Source organism: Callorhinus ursinus, unplaced genomic scaffold (genome assembly GCF_003265705.2).
Source record: "Callorhinus ursinus isolate GAN/ISIS: 27379988/994484 unplaced genomic scaffold, GSC_fseal_2.0 scaffold23, whole genome shotgun sequence".
Lineage (NCBI taxonomy): Eukaryota > Metazoa > Chordata > Mammalia > Carnivora > Otariidae > Callorhinus > Callorhinus ursinus.
This window is the reverse complement of record NW_027397085.1, coordinates 25,484,127-25,501,943: the sequence shown is the minus strand read 5'-3', so window position 1 is coordinate 25,501,943 and position 17,817 is coordinate 25,484,127. Positions and strand designations below refer to the sequence as shown.

Genomic DNA, 17,817 nt, shown 5'->3' with positions numbered 1-17,817 from the left:
TTTACTCATGAGTGGAAACAGCCCCACATTTGAAGACTATAGCTAGCCTCATGGAAGCATCGGTGCCATGTAATTCATTAACTTCCAATTTCATCCACCAGTAAAAGGGAACAGACAGATGGTGCAGGACTGGGACATGATAGACTGTTGGGATGAAGGATTGATTGATCCTTCTTGGAGCTAGCAAGGTTGCTGTTAACCACAATCCTGAGTTCTCAGGGAATGGAGAGCCCGGATGTAAGCTCACCTTCCTCTCTGCACATCCTACCATCACTTTTGCTTATTGGAATGCTACGAGCAAGTTCTCATAAGACCAGGGATTTGACACAGTAAGAGCTTTCAGATGTCCGTACAGAAGTGGCTATGGATACTCTGGATTCTTAGGCACTTAGATAGGGGATGTGATGCAAAGTATTAAGATGGATGACTTTTATAATCAGAAAATACAAATTTGCTTATGAAATTGCTATTAAATTAAATTATATATAAAAATATATATAAATTATATATATAAATGTAAAATATAAAATATATTTATATAAATATAAAATTTATAAAATAAATTGCTTATGAAATTAAATCTAGTCTTGAAAATAGGGTAAATGAAAAGTCTAATTTACATAGTGGATGATATTTATTTATAAACTTCTTCCTCAAAGATGTTATGGAGATGGAGAATGTGAAAGACTCAAGAAGATTTTGAAGACAGTAAAGAATGGGGTGCCTGGGTGGCTCAGTCAATTAAGCATCCACCTTCTGTTCAGGTCATGATCCCAGGGTCCTGGGATTGAGTCCCGTGTTGGGCTCCCTGCTCAACCGGGAACCTGTTTCTCCTTCTCTGTCTGCTCTTCCCCCCTACTTGTGTTCTCTCCCTCTTTTTCTCTCTCTCAAATAAATAAAATCTTTTTAAAAAAAAGACAGTAAAGAAAATACAACTAACATTTACAGAAGGAAAAGATCACATGGTATTTCCTAAGGAATGACATAAGATGAGTGGAACAGACAAGAGCATCTAGAAATAAGACCCACACATATATGGTCAGTTAATCTTTGATAAAAGTGTCACCATAGGTCTGTGAGGGAAAGGACAGTCGTTTCAACAGATGTACAGTTGGACATCTATATGGGAAAAATTCCATCTTTATCTTAAACTATATCTAAAAATTAACTCAAAGTGGATTATATTCCTAAACCTAAGAGCTGAAACTATAAAACTTATAGAAGAAAACTTAGAAAATTTTGGTGACCTTTATTTAGAAAAGATGTCTTAAATAGACTATAAAAAGGAGGAAACATAAAAGAAAAACCTGATAAACTAACCTTTATCCAAATAAAAAACTTGTACTCTTTAAAAGTTACTAAGAAAAAGAAATTGAGAGCTGCCGATGAGAAATCTTTTGCAAGATATGTATCTGATAAATGAATGAATTGTATCCAGAATATATTAAAAATAACCCAAGTAATTCAGTAATAAGAACAAAACCAACTCAGTTTTAAAATGGGTAAAAGATTTGAATAGTTTACCAGAGAAGATACACAGATGGACAAAAAGTACATGAAAAGATGAGCAAAATCATGAGTCATTAAAGAAAAGCAAATTTTAGAAAAAATTTCTTCATGTCTACTGGAACAGCTAAAATTTCAAAATTAGACACCTGACCATATCATGTGTTGATGAAGATATGAAGCAACTAGAGCTCTCAGGTTGCTGTGGGAAATCAAAATGACCCAACTGTTTTGGAAAACAATTTAGCAATTTCTCATAAAGTTAACCATACTTAGTCTGTGACCTATTCTACATATTTTTACCCAGTTCCACTCCTAGGAAGTGACCCAAGAGATGAAACTTTAGTCCAAATAAAAATGTGTATGTAAATATTTATACCAGCTTTATTCATAACAGTAAAAAATTGGAAACAACCCACATGTCCATCACCTGATGAATGGTTCGACAAATTGTGGGATATCCATAAAATTGATTCTGTCCAGTAATAAAAGGATCAAACTAAGTATTTGCTTTGTGACAGTGGTTGCCAGGGGCTGGAGGTAGAAGGAGATGATTGATTGTACAGGGGCACAGGGGGATTTTCGTGGTGATGGATATGACTTTTATCTTGACTATGGGTGTTATATGACTTGGCACATTTGTCCAAAATCCAAAATTTAAGCACACATGCTTAAAAAGGGTGATTATACTTCATAAATTTGGCACATAGGAGAGGATTCTCCACCTTCCTCCTCATTAAAGAAAGGGCAGATTAAAAACAGGACTTTTTTTCAACTCTCAGATTGGCTAAGATCAAAGTTTTGAAAATTGTCAAGGATTTGGGGAAAGAGTCACTCTCAAATGTAATGGTACAACCTCTGAGGGGTAGTTGAGGAATATCTTTCATAATTAAAAATGCGTGTACTTTTTGAACTAGGAATTTTACTTTGAGGGATTTTTTTCTATAGGTAAGACATGTACAAGGAAACAGTAGTTTATATCATTGTTTATCAGAGCAAAACTCAGGGAATAACCTAATTTCCACTAATGGGGACATTATGGTACAGTGAAGTACTACTGTGAGGTAGATAAATATGTGTGCTCATGTGGAACACTTTCTCAAGATACTGTTAAATGAAAATAGCAGTGCACCAAATGACATGTATAGTGTACTTGTGTTTCTGTTTTTCAAAAGCTGTATGTATTTATGTGCTTGGTTTGCATACGCTGTTAGAGATAGCATACACATACACAGAACTGTTATTAATAGTTGCCTCTAGCACAGGAAAGGTTTACCTTTTAATGTTTATCTACTTGTTTTGTTTTAATATTTTTTTTGCCATGTGCACATATTATTTTCTCAGTTAAAGAGAAAAAATTAATTTGCATACAATTATAATGTATTCTTAGGAAATTTAGGAGTACGTAGGTGGCTCGTCCTGATCATTTCCTCTAGAATGTCTGTCATGTTTTCATCAGCAGCACAGTTCTGGACTAGATGGATCTTGCTGATCCATCTGATCATTGTGATATTTCTGAGACTATTCCCCCTTGTAACCACTGCTTCCAGTCTGTCTCCTATTTTTCCAAACTCATGTGGGAGTAGATTCATGAAGAAATATATTCATTTCACTTTACCCACAGGCTGCCTTTCTGTACGTTGGCTTGATCCTCTAGCTTAGGTCCGTTTTACAGTGCAATGCAATGGTCAGGTGACTTGGTGGGGAGAAATGTACTGCGTTCAGAGGATAATTGTAATTATGTCTTTGCATCATATTTGGGTGCCACCAGGAAGCTTCTCTAAGTGAGGGGGAGCATCGGTAAGGGAGGTATGGAAATCGGCAGCACTTTCTGAAAATTAGGTGGTTTGGGAGGCTGTATTCAATTTAGTTTGGATATTAAACGAATTAAAATGGGCGTGCTCAAGTTCTGAGCCTTGCCTCATCGGTACTATAAAAAGCCCTTTAGCAGGGCTGTAATCTGACTCTCCTCTCGGTAATGTTACACAATATTCCTATGGTTACAGAGCCCGAATAAATGGAAGCTAATCATTAGTTTGCTAAATGTGGTCCGTGGAACAGTTCATAACTCCCAGACCTGCCAACTGCTTGTTTAGTGTCGTGCTCACTCTTTCTTGGGTAGAACTTGGTTTGTTCCTCAAAAAAATGTACAGTAACAGTTGTCTCGCATCCAGGAACCATGCACTATGGCAGCTCTCCATGTGTCTCGGGTTGGGGAGGGGAAAAAGTCATGCTAAGCAAAGTTTTTTGGTACATACTTTTCCGTAGGAAGAAACCATTAAGGGAATGAGAGATGACAAAACAAGAAAAGAATTAAAGCAGCAGAGGTTTTGGTCATTTGGAGAATCACTGTGTGGTTGACTTTTCAGAAATTTGCTGTGATGGAACTCTATTCTGTGACCCTAGAAATAAAATCACTCTCTTTAGGTTGTTCATTGTTTGTTTCATGTGACAAGACAGATTTCATTCATGCCCAGCGTCACCTGCAAACACATACACGTGCTGCCTTTAGGAACCAAGCATTTTGTGAGCTGGGGCCTTTTCTGGCTCATCTAGTATGTATCAGGCAGGGGGATGCCTGAGTGGCGCAGTGGTTAAGCATCCAACTCTTGGTTTCAACTCAGGTTGTGAGATCAAGGCCCGTGTAGGCTCCATGCTCAGCACAGAGTCTGCTTAAGTTTCTTTCTCCCTTTGCCCCTCCCCTAAAATAAATAAATAAATCTTAAAAAAAAATTAAATGTATCGGGGAACATGCTGAGAGCAGTAGGTATCAACTGCATTTGTGCCCTTACCTGGGGATTAGAGCCTAAATCCTTAATCCACTCATGATTATTTGGACTCTTCCTGCTTGAATGAAAGTGGGTTCTTTCCTAATAAATAGAAAATATATTGTGCCCACTTGTGACTCATTCTTCCTTTCCAGCTGAAAAGGTGTTGACTCTGTAGGAGGAACCTCTTTTTTTCTTTGAGACTATCCAGAAAGAGTCCAGTGGTTGTTTCTGTTTACCTGCTGTATCATATAGTTCTCTTTGGATTGTAAAAAACAGAAAACCTGACCTCACCTTGCTTGAGGACAAAGGGAATTTATTGGCTCGCATGATTAAAAAGGAAGGGCGAGATACGAGGGCTCAACCCATATCATCAAGCTCTCTCTGCTTCTCTCATCTCTGTGTTTGTCTGTCAGACTTCACTCTTGGGCTCTAGGTGGTGACACATAGGACTGTTGGATAACCTTCCAGGTACAAACCCAAAAGGAAATAGCAGAGAGCCTTTCCCCTGTCTCCTAGAAAGGTCCTGAAGTTCCCTCTGATCCAACTGGCTTAGGTCTTGGATTCTCTCTGAACCAGCCATGGAGTCAGAGAGATGCTGTGCTTTGATTTGGTCTGTCTGACTCTCATTTCCCAACCCTAGAAGCATGGAGCCTGCCTCCAAGCATGTGCTATAGGAATGGGAGAAGGGGGCAGCCCTACCGAACATGAGGTGCTGTAACAGAAAGAAATGGGAGTAAGAGCTGGGAGGCAAATCACTATAGTCTTGCGTGTGAGAAAGCTGGATTCTGTCTTCACTGTGCTGAAAGATTTCACTTCTGACCACCTCGTCATTGGTGAGATGGGACTGTGTGCTGCCCAGGAAGACTAACTCTCAGAGTGATCTCTTCCTTTATAATACATGTGTATTTAAAATGCACACATTTGTTGACAAGTCCACACAAGAGGAGACAAAAGAAGGAATGATAAGGAGCCAGCGTAATTATGGCAGTCCCCATTGCACTTCTTGGCTTAAAGCAATTTTTCAAAGTACATATAAAAGTAATGGAATCAAGTCATATTTCAGAAAATATAGAAACAACAGTTCTCCCCCTCTAACACAACCACTATTTTAATTTTAGAGTATTTCCTTTCAGCCTTTGTTCAAGTTTCTCACAAACTTTCAAATCTTGGTTTGTTTGGGTGTTTTTGCTTGACATTGCATGATAATCCAGGCATTTTCCATATTGTTACATAGTCAGCATTATCATGTAAATGCAATACAATTTTCTATCAGGGAGCCATGCCAGTATTAATCATTCTTCCATCATTGGACATTTAGGTTATCTCCTTTTAAATTTTTTCTGCTGTTACAAAGAATTAGTCTGTATTAAACGTTCCTGGGGTATGTAACTTTTGTCTTGCTTTATTTTATTTTCTGAGGCTAGATTGTGAGAAGTGGGATTACTGCTTCAAAGGGTATAAACATTTTTATGTCTCTTGATACATATTGCCAAATTGCTTTTCAAAACTGTTGCATTTTATCTCTTCTGTGTCCAGCAGTTTAGGAGAGGATCAATTTCACTGCATTTTTGCCAGCAATAGATATTTTGATTTTTAACCATATTCTTAACTGAACCAGCAAAAAAATGGGTGTTGTTTTTGTTTTAATTTGGATTTCTTTGGTTAATAGAGAGGCTGAATGCTTTTATGTACTGTGCTTTTTTTTTTAGCTGTATTTTCTGCTCTTGTTTACACATTGCCTTTTCTTCTTTTTAGACCCCAAAACAGCTTCTGAAACAGAGACCGATATCTGTGCTGAATGGGAGATAAAGACGATCACTAGTGCTTTGAAGACCTACCTAAGGTAGGGACTTTCCATTTGCAGGGCAGGGTGCCAGCTTGTTACCATGCAATCAGGAAGAAAGCAGTTTTATTTCCAGCCTCCAGAGAGCTGTTGGGTGGGTGTTTGGATATGGAAACAGCTTATGTGTGGGTGCAATTAGCTCAGCTGGTCAAACCAATTTTAAGTCATCCATCCTTGATGGGTTGCCATTTGCAGGGATGCCATGAGTGATTCAAGAAGCTTTGTTCTTTATGAGAAGTTACTATGATAATTAGCCTTACAGAACTTAAATACAGTATTTCCTTAAATCCCCAAATCCTCTAGTAAGAAAACAAGGAACTACGTATCTCATTCTGTTGAAATGCATGATTACATACATATCCTATGTATTTTGATGATTTTGTGCATTGCACACATAGACTATATTGCTGATATTGGTCCTTTAAATATGAGAATTTATTGGATGTCCTTTTTTACTCCTTCTGCTTATATAGGAAAATGTTATTTTATTGGAGAAGAGACTCTTTCTCTTGTAACAATGTACATGATATGACTCCTATTTTCTGTCCCTCCCTTGGTTATTAGGGAATGGGTGATTCTAGCTGCCTCCATATCAGTTTCATGAAGTGACTGAAACTTATCCTGAACTTGAAGGGTAGGTGAGGGTCCAGTCTCAAACCAGGAGGGAAGCTATACTCATGAATTGCATAAGCATTTGTTCAGGTTTTGTGAAGATTCACTTGGCTCAAAAACAAAGGAGGAAGAAAGCCCCAGAAAAAGAATTGGTAATGCAGGTTTTATTGGCTATTGGGGAATTGATAGAAGGATCTTGAAGAGTAAGATGTAATGCAAGTGATGATCAAGAGTTAAATTAGGGGTTCTGATGAGAATAAAATAAAACCTGAGCCAAGAATAATTTATAGTCTGTTGCGAAGGTTATTATTTGGACTGTCAGAAAAAAGCTGAAGTTTATAGTTAAACACACTCATTAAACATATTGATTAAACTTTCATAGCACATATACTATCACTGCAGTTTACACAAAACCGTACCACAGAGGTTTGTATTTAGCACTTAATTTGTGCATGTTGATATTGATTAGCTAACAAACATTAAGTATAAAACATATTTTTTAAAAACTAGATAAAATTTGATTATATCGTGCTTAATGTTAGGGATTCTAGCCTGAACATTGGGCTAGAACTGGAGCAACACTCGCTAGTGAATTTGCCACAAAAACACAGAAGTCTCCCATAGTGTTTCCAGATGAACTGATTCTGATAACAAGCTGCTGGGAAGATAGGAGTTTAAAGCACAGGTAATTACAAATGTTTAGTTAGTTGCCTTTTTCTCAGACACATCTTAAAATGCTCTTGTCAAAGGGTGAGTCACTGACTGAAAAGGAAATCTCTTGGTTTGTGCTAGACTTTCACATTAGCACTTTCCTAGTTGTAACTAGGAAACATAGTTGTATCCATTCCCTTAAAGAAGAAAGAGCATGAAAATGTCGCGGGAAATCTCAGGACCCTTTCAAACGGGAAACTCAGTTGGACTAAGTTGAGTTGCTCTTGTGTCCCTTGATCTTAGTCTGTATATAGTTGGGCAGCGTCTACGCTGTTATTTAGAGTCTGTTTGTTTTTATTAAGCTGACTGGTTTATATCCTTTTATCCCAGAATGCTTCCAGGACCACTCATGATGTACCAGTTTCAAAGAAGTTTCATCAAAGCAGCAAGTAGGTGGTGGTTTTTTTTTTTTTTTTTTTTTTTGCCAGTTTTAAGGGGGAAAGGAATACATTTTTCTATTTCAAAGAACAGTCAGTATCCCAAAATAAATACTTTCTACCCTTTGTATTTTGCATGTAAATACCTACACAAGTGCTCACGAAATGGACACAAAATAGAAACGAAACCAAACTGGAATTGTCAAAGGCCCTGCTGCCATATTGAATTTACAGTAGAAGAGAAAAACTTCAGAAGTGTGTTTTTGGGGTGGGGGGAGGAAAGAAAAGCAAGTTTGCCTTTCTAATTCTGATTATTGGAGTTCTAATTCCTTGGGTTTTTTCCCAGCCCTGGAGTAGCATTTTGCAGAATGAATCAGACTTTGCACATTACCTAAATTGAGCATTGGAAGTGTTTCCTTGAATGTGACACCATTTATATAACTTCCTAGCCCTCTTTCCATCATGGCTTCCATTTACAGCTTATGATCATTCTTCAGCTATATCATCCAGGTCCCTTGCGTCATATTACTGGTATTAAAATACATAGGGATTGAGGTGCAAGCTACCCTAAGTATACTGGAATCTGTCTACGTGGGGTAGGCCTCCTGTAAGGGGCAGTAAGATTCTCTATCAGATTTAAATCTGGCATGAATCTCCACAGTGCTATTATGTCAATAGTCTCTGTGCCTCTCCCTGCTTCCTTTAAGCCTTCAAAGTTTGTTTGTCCTGGTAGCTACTACTGGCCCAATTTAGTAGTACCTAATGTTCTGGTGGCCTTATCTTCTCAGAGTTGTCTCCTTAAAAGAGGAAGGAGAAAGACTTGAGAGAAAGCTGGGAGTGAAGATCGTGTTTATGTGATTTCTTTCTCAGAGAAATTCCAAACCCATAGCAACCATTCTCTAATTAAACCTCACATCAGTCCTAAAAATAGGTGTGGTGAGCACTCTCAGTCTATCTCCCAGGAAAGTGAAGCCACTTACCCAAATTCAACCAAGCCATGGCAGGGTTTGATTGAGGTGGCAGGTGGGCGGAAAGATTTACATATTTTATCAGCCATTTCTTTCTTCCGCCAGGCTGGTTGGGTGTCACATGATTTGAGAATGACTGGACATTGCCTTTGATTTGTTGGATGCTGTCTTGAGACGTTGTTTTGATATTTGAGACCCTTGTAAGGTTGTTCATGTACAATTTGTTTATCATTTGATAAGTGCCCATAAAGTTCCTTCCTTCCTTGAAATGAAACCGTTGTTCTAGGAAGCCGGCTGCTCCCAAGTTTCTGTCTGCTCTGAGCGTGCAGTTGACTGGCTCCATTTCTTCCCGTCATCATTTTGGCTTGAATTTTTTGACAGTCATTTTTTTTAATGAACTGTTACAGAAAGTACCATTTAAAACACTTCTAGATCTAGCCAGGAGTCCATAGAACAGGCTCTTAAACCTTTGAGAAATCCTCTGTTAGTGCCCAACCTTTGGTTTCCTTTGATTTTGTTTTGTAATCTGATTTGGCTGTGACACTGATCAAATATTACCTTCTTCCTTCCTTTGCAGAGTTGGAAAACCAGGAGTCTCGGGTCTCTGAAATCCACAGCCTTGTTCATCGGCTCCCAGAGAAAAATAGGCAGATGTTACAGCTGCTTATGAACCACTTGGCAAAGTAGGTTTAAGACTGAATGCTACCCTCTTCTCACTCCTGGAAAGTTCATGTCTTAGCATTAAAGCTGGTCTCGGTTCTGCTCAGGTTTCCCTCTCCCACTATTGCATCAGGAGTGCTGGAGGCTTAGGAAAGAAATGTGTGAAATGTTAACTGCAGTGGGTAACAGCAGTAAATGCCACACTCCTTACAGAGGAGGCTGGGGAAGCGCCCAAGATACCAGGCCACCTGGCAGAGATTTCAGGGGGCTTTTGCTCTTGTGATGACCAAGGGCAAACAGGAATATGTCCTCCTTGATAACCAGGTCACTAAGCCCAGTTTTCAGGAGTTGTGTGTTCTTTTGATGATCAGAGACAAATAGGAATATGTTGTGGGTTTACAGACCTGGGATTTGTAGGAAAGAGGCCTGGGTTCTAGAGTTGACTGTGTTCTTAACAAGCCACTCAGTGAGCCCTGGACAAGCCATGGACCTTAATTTCTTCATCAGTCAGATTTGGATAGTAGGGGCCCCTTTATTTATCTACAGTGTCAATGCTTTTAAAAGTTACCTGTGTTAAAGCCTAGGGAATAAAGAAACTATCTTTGACAAATGCCTGCTTGCCCTCTGAGATAAGCAAGGCATTCAGCATGGGGCCTGATTGTCCTGCAAAGAATATTTACTCTTGGAATGGTTTTGAATTTTTGTTTATTTACTATTGCTGGACCGTTTTGGGAATGGCCTTCCTGACTTCCCTTGCTGTGTCAGTGACTACATATATGTACCTTCTAACCTTCCATTGACTTGGATGAATGTTCTTGATTGGAGACTGGAGTATAAAAAAAGGACAGAATGTAACAGTTAACTTAAACCGTTAAGCCGTACGTTCTATGGAACTGATTGATGTGTTATGCATTTGGTCCTTACCCACACTTGGCTCACGCCATTAAGTCATTTCTTTGGGATAAGTTGATAGTCAGCTGAGGAAGGTTATGATGGTTTGTTTTCATATTTCTACCAAGCATGTTGATACTGCCTTGTGGAGAGAGAGTATATGTGTTACCATAAAGATTTCCACAGATCTTAATTATGAAGAAGCAAGTGTGTTTAGCATGTTGGTCAGAAGCAATTAGGCAGAGTCAAGGATTGCTCTGTTATTGGTCAAATGTCTTTCTTGCCATGCGGTATTGGGACTGCATGTTCAGAAACAATTAAGCATAGCAGAGAACATGCAAGCTTACAAGGGGAATGCCCAAAAAATGTCAAAGAATCCTGATGAAGTGTGTTTAAAATAATGAGAACTGGGTTAAAAAAGTGACTCCAGATGCTCTGAGATGACAGTTTGGTGCCGATTCCACACAACTCAGTCCGGCATTTGTTCAATAGAAAAGCTGGTTTAGATCTTAGTTACAAAACTTTGCACATTTGAAGGGCCTTTACTGAAACAGAGGAAGTTCTGGGTACATACTCCGGCCAAGTGTGTGTGGAGATGCTCGATGGCTGCTCTGTTATGGCCACTAGGCTTTGAGCCTCCTGGGAGCAGCTGGAGGAGAAGGCCTCGGAACTAGCTGAGAGCAGTGGGCTTTCCAATATGTGAAATTGTGATGAGAGCTTAACTGGACTGAGCATGACCAAGAGTAAACGGTGATCCAGCGGACTCACTACTGCATCTTCCCATTTGTAAAGTGCCCTGAGATTGTTAGGAATCTTAAAAGGGGGGAGAAAAAGATTTTAAAAAAACATCGAAAACTGTTAAGGTAGATCTTAAACACTTGAGCCTGTTTATCTCTTGGGGGATGGTTCATTTTCTCCCTCTTGTCCACCTGTGTTCCAAACCCCATTAAATTCAGTTCATCTTTGTCCCTAACCTAACGAGGAGTACAACTGGAATATGCAAGTGACAGCTGTGACCTTGACTTTTTGCCTTCTAACAAATTTAAATCAACTTTGTTGCTGAGTTACTTATGGTATGCTTATAGTATAGCATTTATGGAGCATTATGTCTTGTCTTTGATTCACAATCACAATAATTTTCTTTGATTCTATGAGGTTATGTGGCATTTCTTTGTTCATTTAATCCTTAAGGAATCTAGGGGTGACTTGGTCAGAGCCGATGTTATAACACACAGACTTAAATTCTCAGTAGGCTGTGTTCTTGGTCTCAGAAGATCGGAATTAAAAGTGTCTTGGAGGAGATGGGTATAAATGAGCATTGCTCATTCCAGTAAGGAGTATTTATTTAGTTCTGAAAAAATGCTTTGGCACCCAGAGGAGTTCTAAGGTTCCATTTAAATGCTATATTCTCATTTACAGCACTGTCCTATTTTAAAATTGACCAGGAAGGGATGGTTAACTTGGGATAAGGGGTTTGTCTGATTCCAGTTTTCTCAGTTTCAGATTTACTCTCTGATACGCCTGAGCTATTGTTCCTCTGGTCCACTTACTTAATGGTCAACTTCCTTCCTAAGTTTTGATTTCAGGGCTAGATCTGCTGGAAAACCCATGTTCACTGCTCTCATTACCTATCCTGTATGCCCTGTGCATCTCTATCGTCTGGTTCAAAGAGAAGATACTTTGTATTGTGCAATTTTTAAAGTGCTCTTTTGAAACACTTTCTAAAATTGATTTCTTTTAGCTGTGGAGAGAGAGTTAAGACATTTTATATTTAATCCCAAGTAGAAATGCATTCAGAGGGAAAACGGTCTTAGAGGAAAAGGCTAAAATCTCAAAGCCTCCAAGCAAATGATTACCAGGGTGCATCCAAATCACAGAGCTCTTGGGTTTGTTTCAGACCTCCGAGGGAACATAAAAATTATAGGCAACTATGCACATATTTTTGTTGTTCCAGCTTAAATCTACTATAATAATTAGATGTTTTCTATTTGGATCCTGGAATCTAGTATACAATCTGGAGTCATGTGCCTCAAAGCACAGCTAGACTCACCTGGGATGTTTGTTTACAATTAATATTGGGGGACCCCACCCCTGCTCTACTAAATTGGCCTCTCCTTGGGAATCTGCATGTCTGGTTTATTTCCCAGGTAATTATGATGCAAAGTCTTTTGAGAACTGGTCAAGAGAATGGGCCATATGCAGGGATTTTCTAGGAGAGAGAAATGATTTTGAGTGGAAAGGATTGGGATTTAGGAAGGTAATAGAAGTAGGACAAAGAAGCTCAAAGCAGTGAATTCAAAAAGGAGATTTCATAATCAAAAAAAAAATCCAGTTTTGATTTCCCATATCCTTATAGTTTGACTTTGCATTAAATTGAGTGTTCAGCAAATGGTTTTGTTTTAAAATCATGCATAAAACATTTTTTTTTATTTTGCATAAAGCATTTTTAATAATAAAATGGTCCCCAGCTAGCTCCGGGATCTTGTGGAAATTAGTCAACCTCTCTCAACCTCAGTTTTCTGAGTTCCCTTCTAATCATGTGATTCTGCATTCTGCGTTTTCATCAGGTAAAAGGAGTGGAGAAGACAAAAAATTCCCAATATTATAATTGTAGAAAGAAATAAGAGTAGATGAATAATAAAGACAAATTTCATGGTAGTTTCCTAATGTTTACATATTATGACTCCAAGTATGTTGCATATCCCCACACATACCATTCATAGTGACTCATCATCATTTTATTACAGTGTTTATGCTGCATTGGGAGGATTTCAAAGGACTCTCCATACATCAGGAGTGGCTATTAAAAATACCTTTTCACAGCTGGTTTTCCCAAAACACTTATTGAGAAATCAATCTTAGTCTCTTCTTTTTTTGAAGTAACTATTCCTTTGTTGCTAGGATGTTGTGAAAGTGGTAGAGCCCTTTTCTTGCTTCCACAAAGAGGTATTGTATCCTTTAGGATGCTCTGGGCTGTAAGAAACAGAAAATCCAATTCAAAATGGCTTAAACAATAAAGGAATCTGTTTCTCATTACACAGAATCAGCCCTAAGGGTTGGTTAATTTCTTGGCTCATGAAGTACTCAGGTTATTTCTATGGTGTTGCTCACAGCCAGCATCACTGTGCTGTCTAGGTCAGTGTCATAAGATGTTGTGTTGCATCCTTGCACATTTGTGGTTGTCCAGAGGCAGTAAAAGCATTGTTTTTTCTTTGCTTCTCTTTTTAAGGGCTCTGATGATATTTTTCCCAGAAGTTCTCCAGACTTCCCATCACATCTTACTGGTTTGACACAATCTCCAACAAGGGGAATGGGGCCACCATGATTTTTTACACCAAACAGGACTTCCCTGGGCCATTGGTGGGAGGCCTGGATATCAGTATAAAAGATCTGAGTAGGCAGTGCCTAATGCTTACGGCAAATAGTCTTGATAAAATAAGATTCAATGGAGAGCATTAGATCTATTGAATGATCTTCATGTGGTGTGCTAACTCGATTAAGACATATGGGACAGATAAGCCAATTTGGGAGGGAAGAGGAATACATCTGAGTATGGGCACACATACACTAAAATTCTAAGATTTGTGGGGTGGAAGGTGAGAGAGAAATGAGGAGGGCAAAATCAACTTTAGTCTCATTCCCACTTACTGACTCCTATTGTTCTTTTCATTACCCAGTCGTCTCATGTCTGTTTGGATGATCTGTTACTTGTTGTGGCTTTGTAAAAATGACAAAATTCTGTATATTGCAGAAATCATAAAATGATTTGGGGCAAATGCTTGGCATACCAGTGAGACCTTATCAAAATATGTAGACTCCATTGTCACAAGTTATCAAGAGTTAAGCATCTAGCGGCTTGGCTGTTTACACCTTTCTGTGACTGGAGTATGAGTACTTCCAGGCATTCCTGCCAATTAAGAAGGATGTATTCATATTTCCTTAATGATCAGAAGGAGAGTGAATTGGGTTCATTTACAAATGCCTGTGGTTATAAAGAAAGTCATTGCTAGGCCTTGGCACCAAGGAGGATGGACCGTGATGGTTAACTAGCATTCTTCGAAGTTCTTAAGAGAGGGTCAAAATAAAAGGAAGTGGGCATGGATACTTGGCATTAACATATATCTTATGGATATTCTAATATTCCTTCTTCCCCCATCCCAAGTCTAAAGGCTAGGATTTAATTTAGTGACAAACTTTTGAACATGAGAAGAGCTAGTTATTTCCTTGCCCTCAAGACTAGTCCAAGCAAAATAGCTGTGGAATTTTACAAAGCACATTTAAAAGAAAATAGTGCTTTTGAGATGATCACTTTCTAAAATGGAAAGCTCCTGTGAGCTTCTCTGGCAATATTCCCTCGGCCACACACCCTGGCTCCTAAACCTTCCTTCTCTCTAGTAACCACTAGATACCCGCTGCTGCTGGTACAGAATTGCTTGGCTGCTGGGCCACTGGTGGTGTGCCCTCATACCCCCATGGAGCCATGCTGACCACATTCTCTAGTCCCATTTGGCTTCTAACTCACTGAATCCTACCCTGAACTGATAGTTCTGGTGATTTTAACCCCTTTCTACCTCTTGCATCTCCCCAGCCCCCTAGTCCAAGCTGGTATTCTCTCTTTCCCAAACTGCTTGCAAAGGCCTCCTCCCAGCTCTCTCTGGCTCCCTTCCAGTCCACAGAATGCATGCTCTGCAGCCGGGGAACTTGGAACACTGCAGATCTCAACATGTGATTCCCTTGCTTAAAAAAAATTCAAAGGAAACTTTCCCATTGCTCTGAAGATAAAACTCAGGGTACGGCCTCTAACACCTTGTCTGGACTGGACCTTCTCACGCATAGCAGCCTCATCTTCTGTCCCTTCATGATCACCTCTGCATCCCTGCTGTGTGGCTCACGTAGACACTCAATGAATATTCGTCAAGTAGAAGCATGAAGAGTCTCTTGACCATTTCTCAAACATTCTCTTTCCAACTCCCTCTTTATACCTTGTGCAATTCATTTTCCTCTGTCTGGAATGGTCCCTCCCCAGTCTCTGCCTGGCAAAGTCTACCTCATTCTTTAGCCCCAGCTCAGATGTCATTGACCACAAGAATCCTTTCTGCCTCAAGGGGCGCTCTCGCTTTCCTCAGCTCCCATAGCCTTTGCTTATTTCTCCCTTTTAACAGGTATCACATTCCACCTTATGGGACAGTTGATCAAGTGTCTATCTTCTTAATCCTACTAGGTCGTAAACTCCCACGGGACAGGCAGTCTGTCTTCCTTTATCTTTTGTTTCTTACTTAGAGGTTGCAAACAAGGGTGTCCAACCAGAGTAGTACATACATGCATTCTGTTTGGAATTGTTGTTCCACATGTTGCCATTTTTAAAATTTGGACAGATTTCTAACATTTTTAATGGGGGTGATTTTACTTGAAAAAAATTTAGATCTCTTTGCTCACAGTTGGCTGCAACTGGGTAGAGGCCACACCCTAACCCCCTGGGTGTGCCTTCTTCAGTGCACTAAATCCTAGCTGTCCTTGTTGTCCCTTGTGTGTGGTCTACCTCTTTTGTGTCCCCCACCCCCCTACCTGCCTGGCCATGGGGTAGGCATTTGGATTTTCAGCACCTGGCCCTCCTATTTGCTAATCCCAAAAGAGGGGCTAGATATTGGGTGATCGCATAATTAATGAACAAGCAGAAATGGGCTGGGAGAATCACTTCCCTGACCAGCTATGTTTTTCTCCTGAAATATTTATTATTTCTGATAAATTAGAGGTCCCTGGAAGAAGTTAGGAAGAGTGCTTCCAGGCCTGTTTATGTGTATGGGCTAGGGAGGAGAATTTATTTTTTTAAGACTAAGAATGGGATTCTCAAAGGACCTTCTCTAGCTATTTTTGGCACAGGGAAAGGAAAATCTATTTAAAGGGATACTGCAAAGAGGAGAACCACATATTTTAAAGCAAACAGGCAACTTAGCACTTTAAATTAATGGAAATGTAGACAAAATTAGAGCTCAATCCTTACTTAGCTGCCAGACCTTCACTTACTTTTCAACTCAAAAATTTCTCTGTTCTATGACCTTTCAAACTTTAGGGTTAGGAGAAGGAAAGATACAAGTTCAGTTTAGATTTTTGCTGTAAAAAAAAAATCTAATTTCTGAATTCAAAGAACTAAATCCTTCACAGCCTAAGAAACATGCATTCTGCAAGGGGAAATTCTTGGCTTCAAGCTGTTAGTGCTCAGCAGTCTTGGAGTGCCTTTGATTTGGGTCTCCTGTTTGCAATGAGTTGTTCCACTTCTGTTGGGTTAATGTTTTCAATGACTTTCCTGTTCTCTGATGTACCTCTTCCTCTTCTGACCCCAGAGTCAGCCACGGAGTTTCCCCTCTCAAATGCCAGGAGGAGCAAAGAGAAAGACACTATCTTCTCCTTTCTCAGTGGCTGCCCCCATTTATTGTGGGGTGTTATCAAAGCGAGGGTATTAACACGGACATGACTTTGTTTCTTCTTTGCTAACTTTTAGCAGAGCCAGATTTCTTTCTTTCTCTCTTTCTTTTCTTTTTCCTTTATTTCCTTTCTTTTTAAGTCTCTTTCGTTCCCGAATTTGAGTCATCTTTCTTTTTCTTCTTGGTGAATCTAGCTAAAGTTTCATCTGTTTTGTTTATCTTTTCAAAAAAGCCAGCTCTTTGTTTCCTCGATCTTGTCTGTTGCCCTTTTAGTCCCCATTTCATTTATTTCTGCTCTGATGAGCTGTCTTTCTTAGGCATTAGGCCCGCGATTGGTTTTGTTAAATTCTCTCTTTGGCGGCACAGCAGTGATGGATTCACTCCCATTGTGTCCTCTTTGCACTGAATGGTGAGCATTATCTGGAATACTTGTTTTCTTAATACCAGCTGGTTTCCTAACCAGTTCTTCACAACTCCTGTGGCTCACGCCTGGCAGCTGCATTTGAGGCAGCCGGCAGACTTCTGCGTAGTCGAAGCTCATCATTGAGAGCACAGTGATTAAGAGACCATTTCTGGAGCCAGACCGCCTGGTCTTGCCCTTGTCCCTTCTATAACCTCACGTGAATTATTTCTCTATGCCTGAGTCTCCTCATGTGAAAACGGAGCTCAAATAATGCTATCAGAAACTTCTCAGTTAGCACATGAGATTCTCTTGGCTTGTCCTGGGTGTATGTCAGCCAGCACTGCGGGAACCGGGTATAGCCTGCACCTTGCTTCATGCAGGTGCAGCCGGGCAGCTTGTCGCCTCATGCCCAGACCGGGTGCCTCCTGCCTCTGCCCTCCCACCCCAGGGAGGCATGACACCGAGTGGCATCAATGCATGCACAACCTGGAAGCAAGGGGATATTTTAAAGACTCTGAGGGGAAACCTTTGACTAATGGGGGTAGGAGCTGGGCATTCCAGACAGCAGTCCGTAGCCGCTCACGAGATGGTCCCAAGAGATGAAGCAAGTGCCGGTGCTTGAACCAGGTGGTGGCTAGCTTCTCTGCCTCACT

At 39.9% G+C, this 17,817-nt stretch overlaps 1 protein-coding gene across 15 annotated transcripts in view; it reads left to right on the top strand.

The window, feature by feature from the left end:
* ARHGAP26 (Rho GTPase activating protein 26) overlaps window positions 1-17,817 on the top strand; it is a 451,561-nt gene that overhangs the window by 279,155 nt on the left and 154,589 nt on the right. For all 15 annotated transcript variants that reach the window (XR_012382106.1, XR_012382105.1, XM_073905517.1 and 12 more), the window contains exons 15-17: window positions 6,033-6,120; window positions 7,774-7,832; window positions 9,366-9,471. Coding sequence is in view for 13 of the 15 variants with exons in the window: in XM_073905517.1 (XP_073761618.1) it covers window positions 6,033-6,120; window positions 7,774-7,832; window positions 9,366-9,471 (253 nt within the window). In the remaining 2 variants the exon portion in view is untranslated. The remainder of the gene's footprint in view (window positions 1-6,032; window positions 6,121-7,773; window positions 7,833-9,365; window positions 9,472-17,817) is intronic.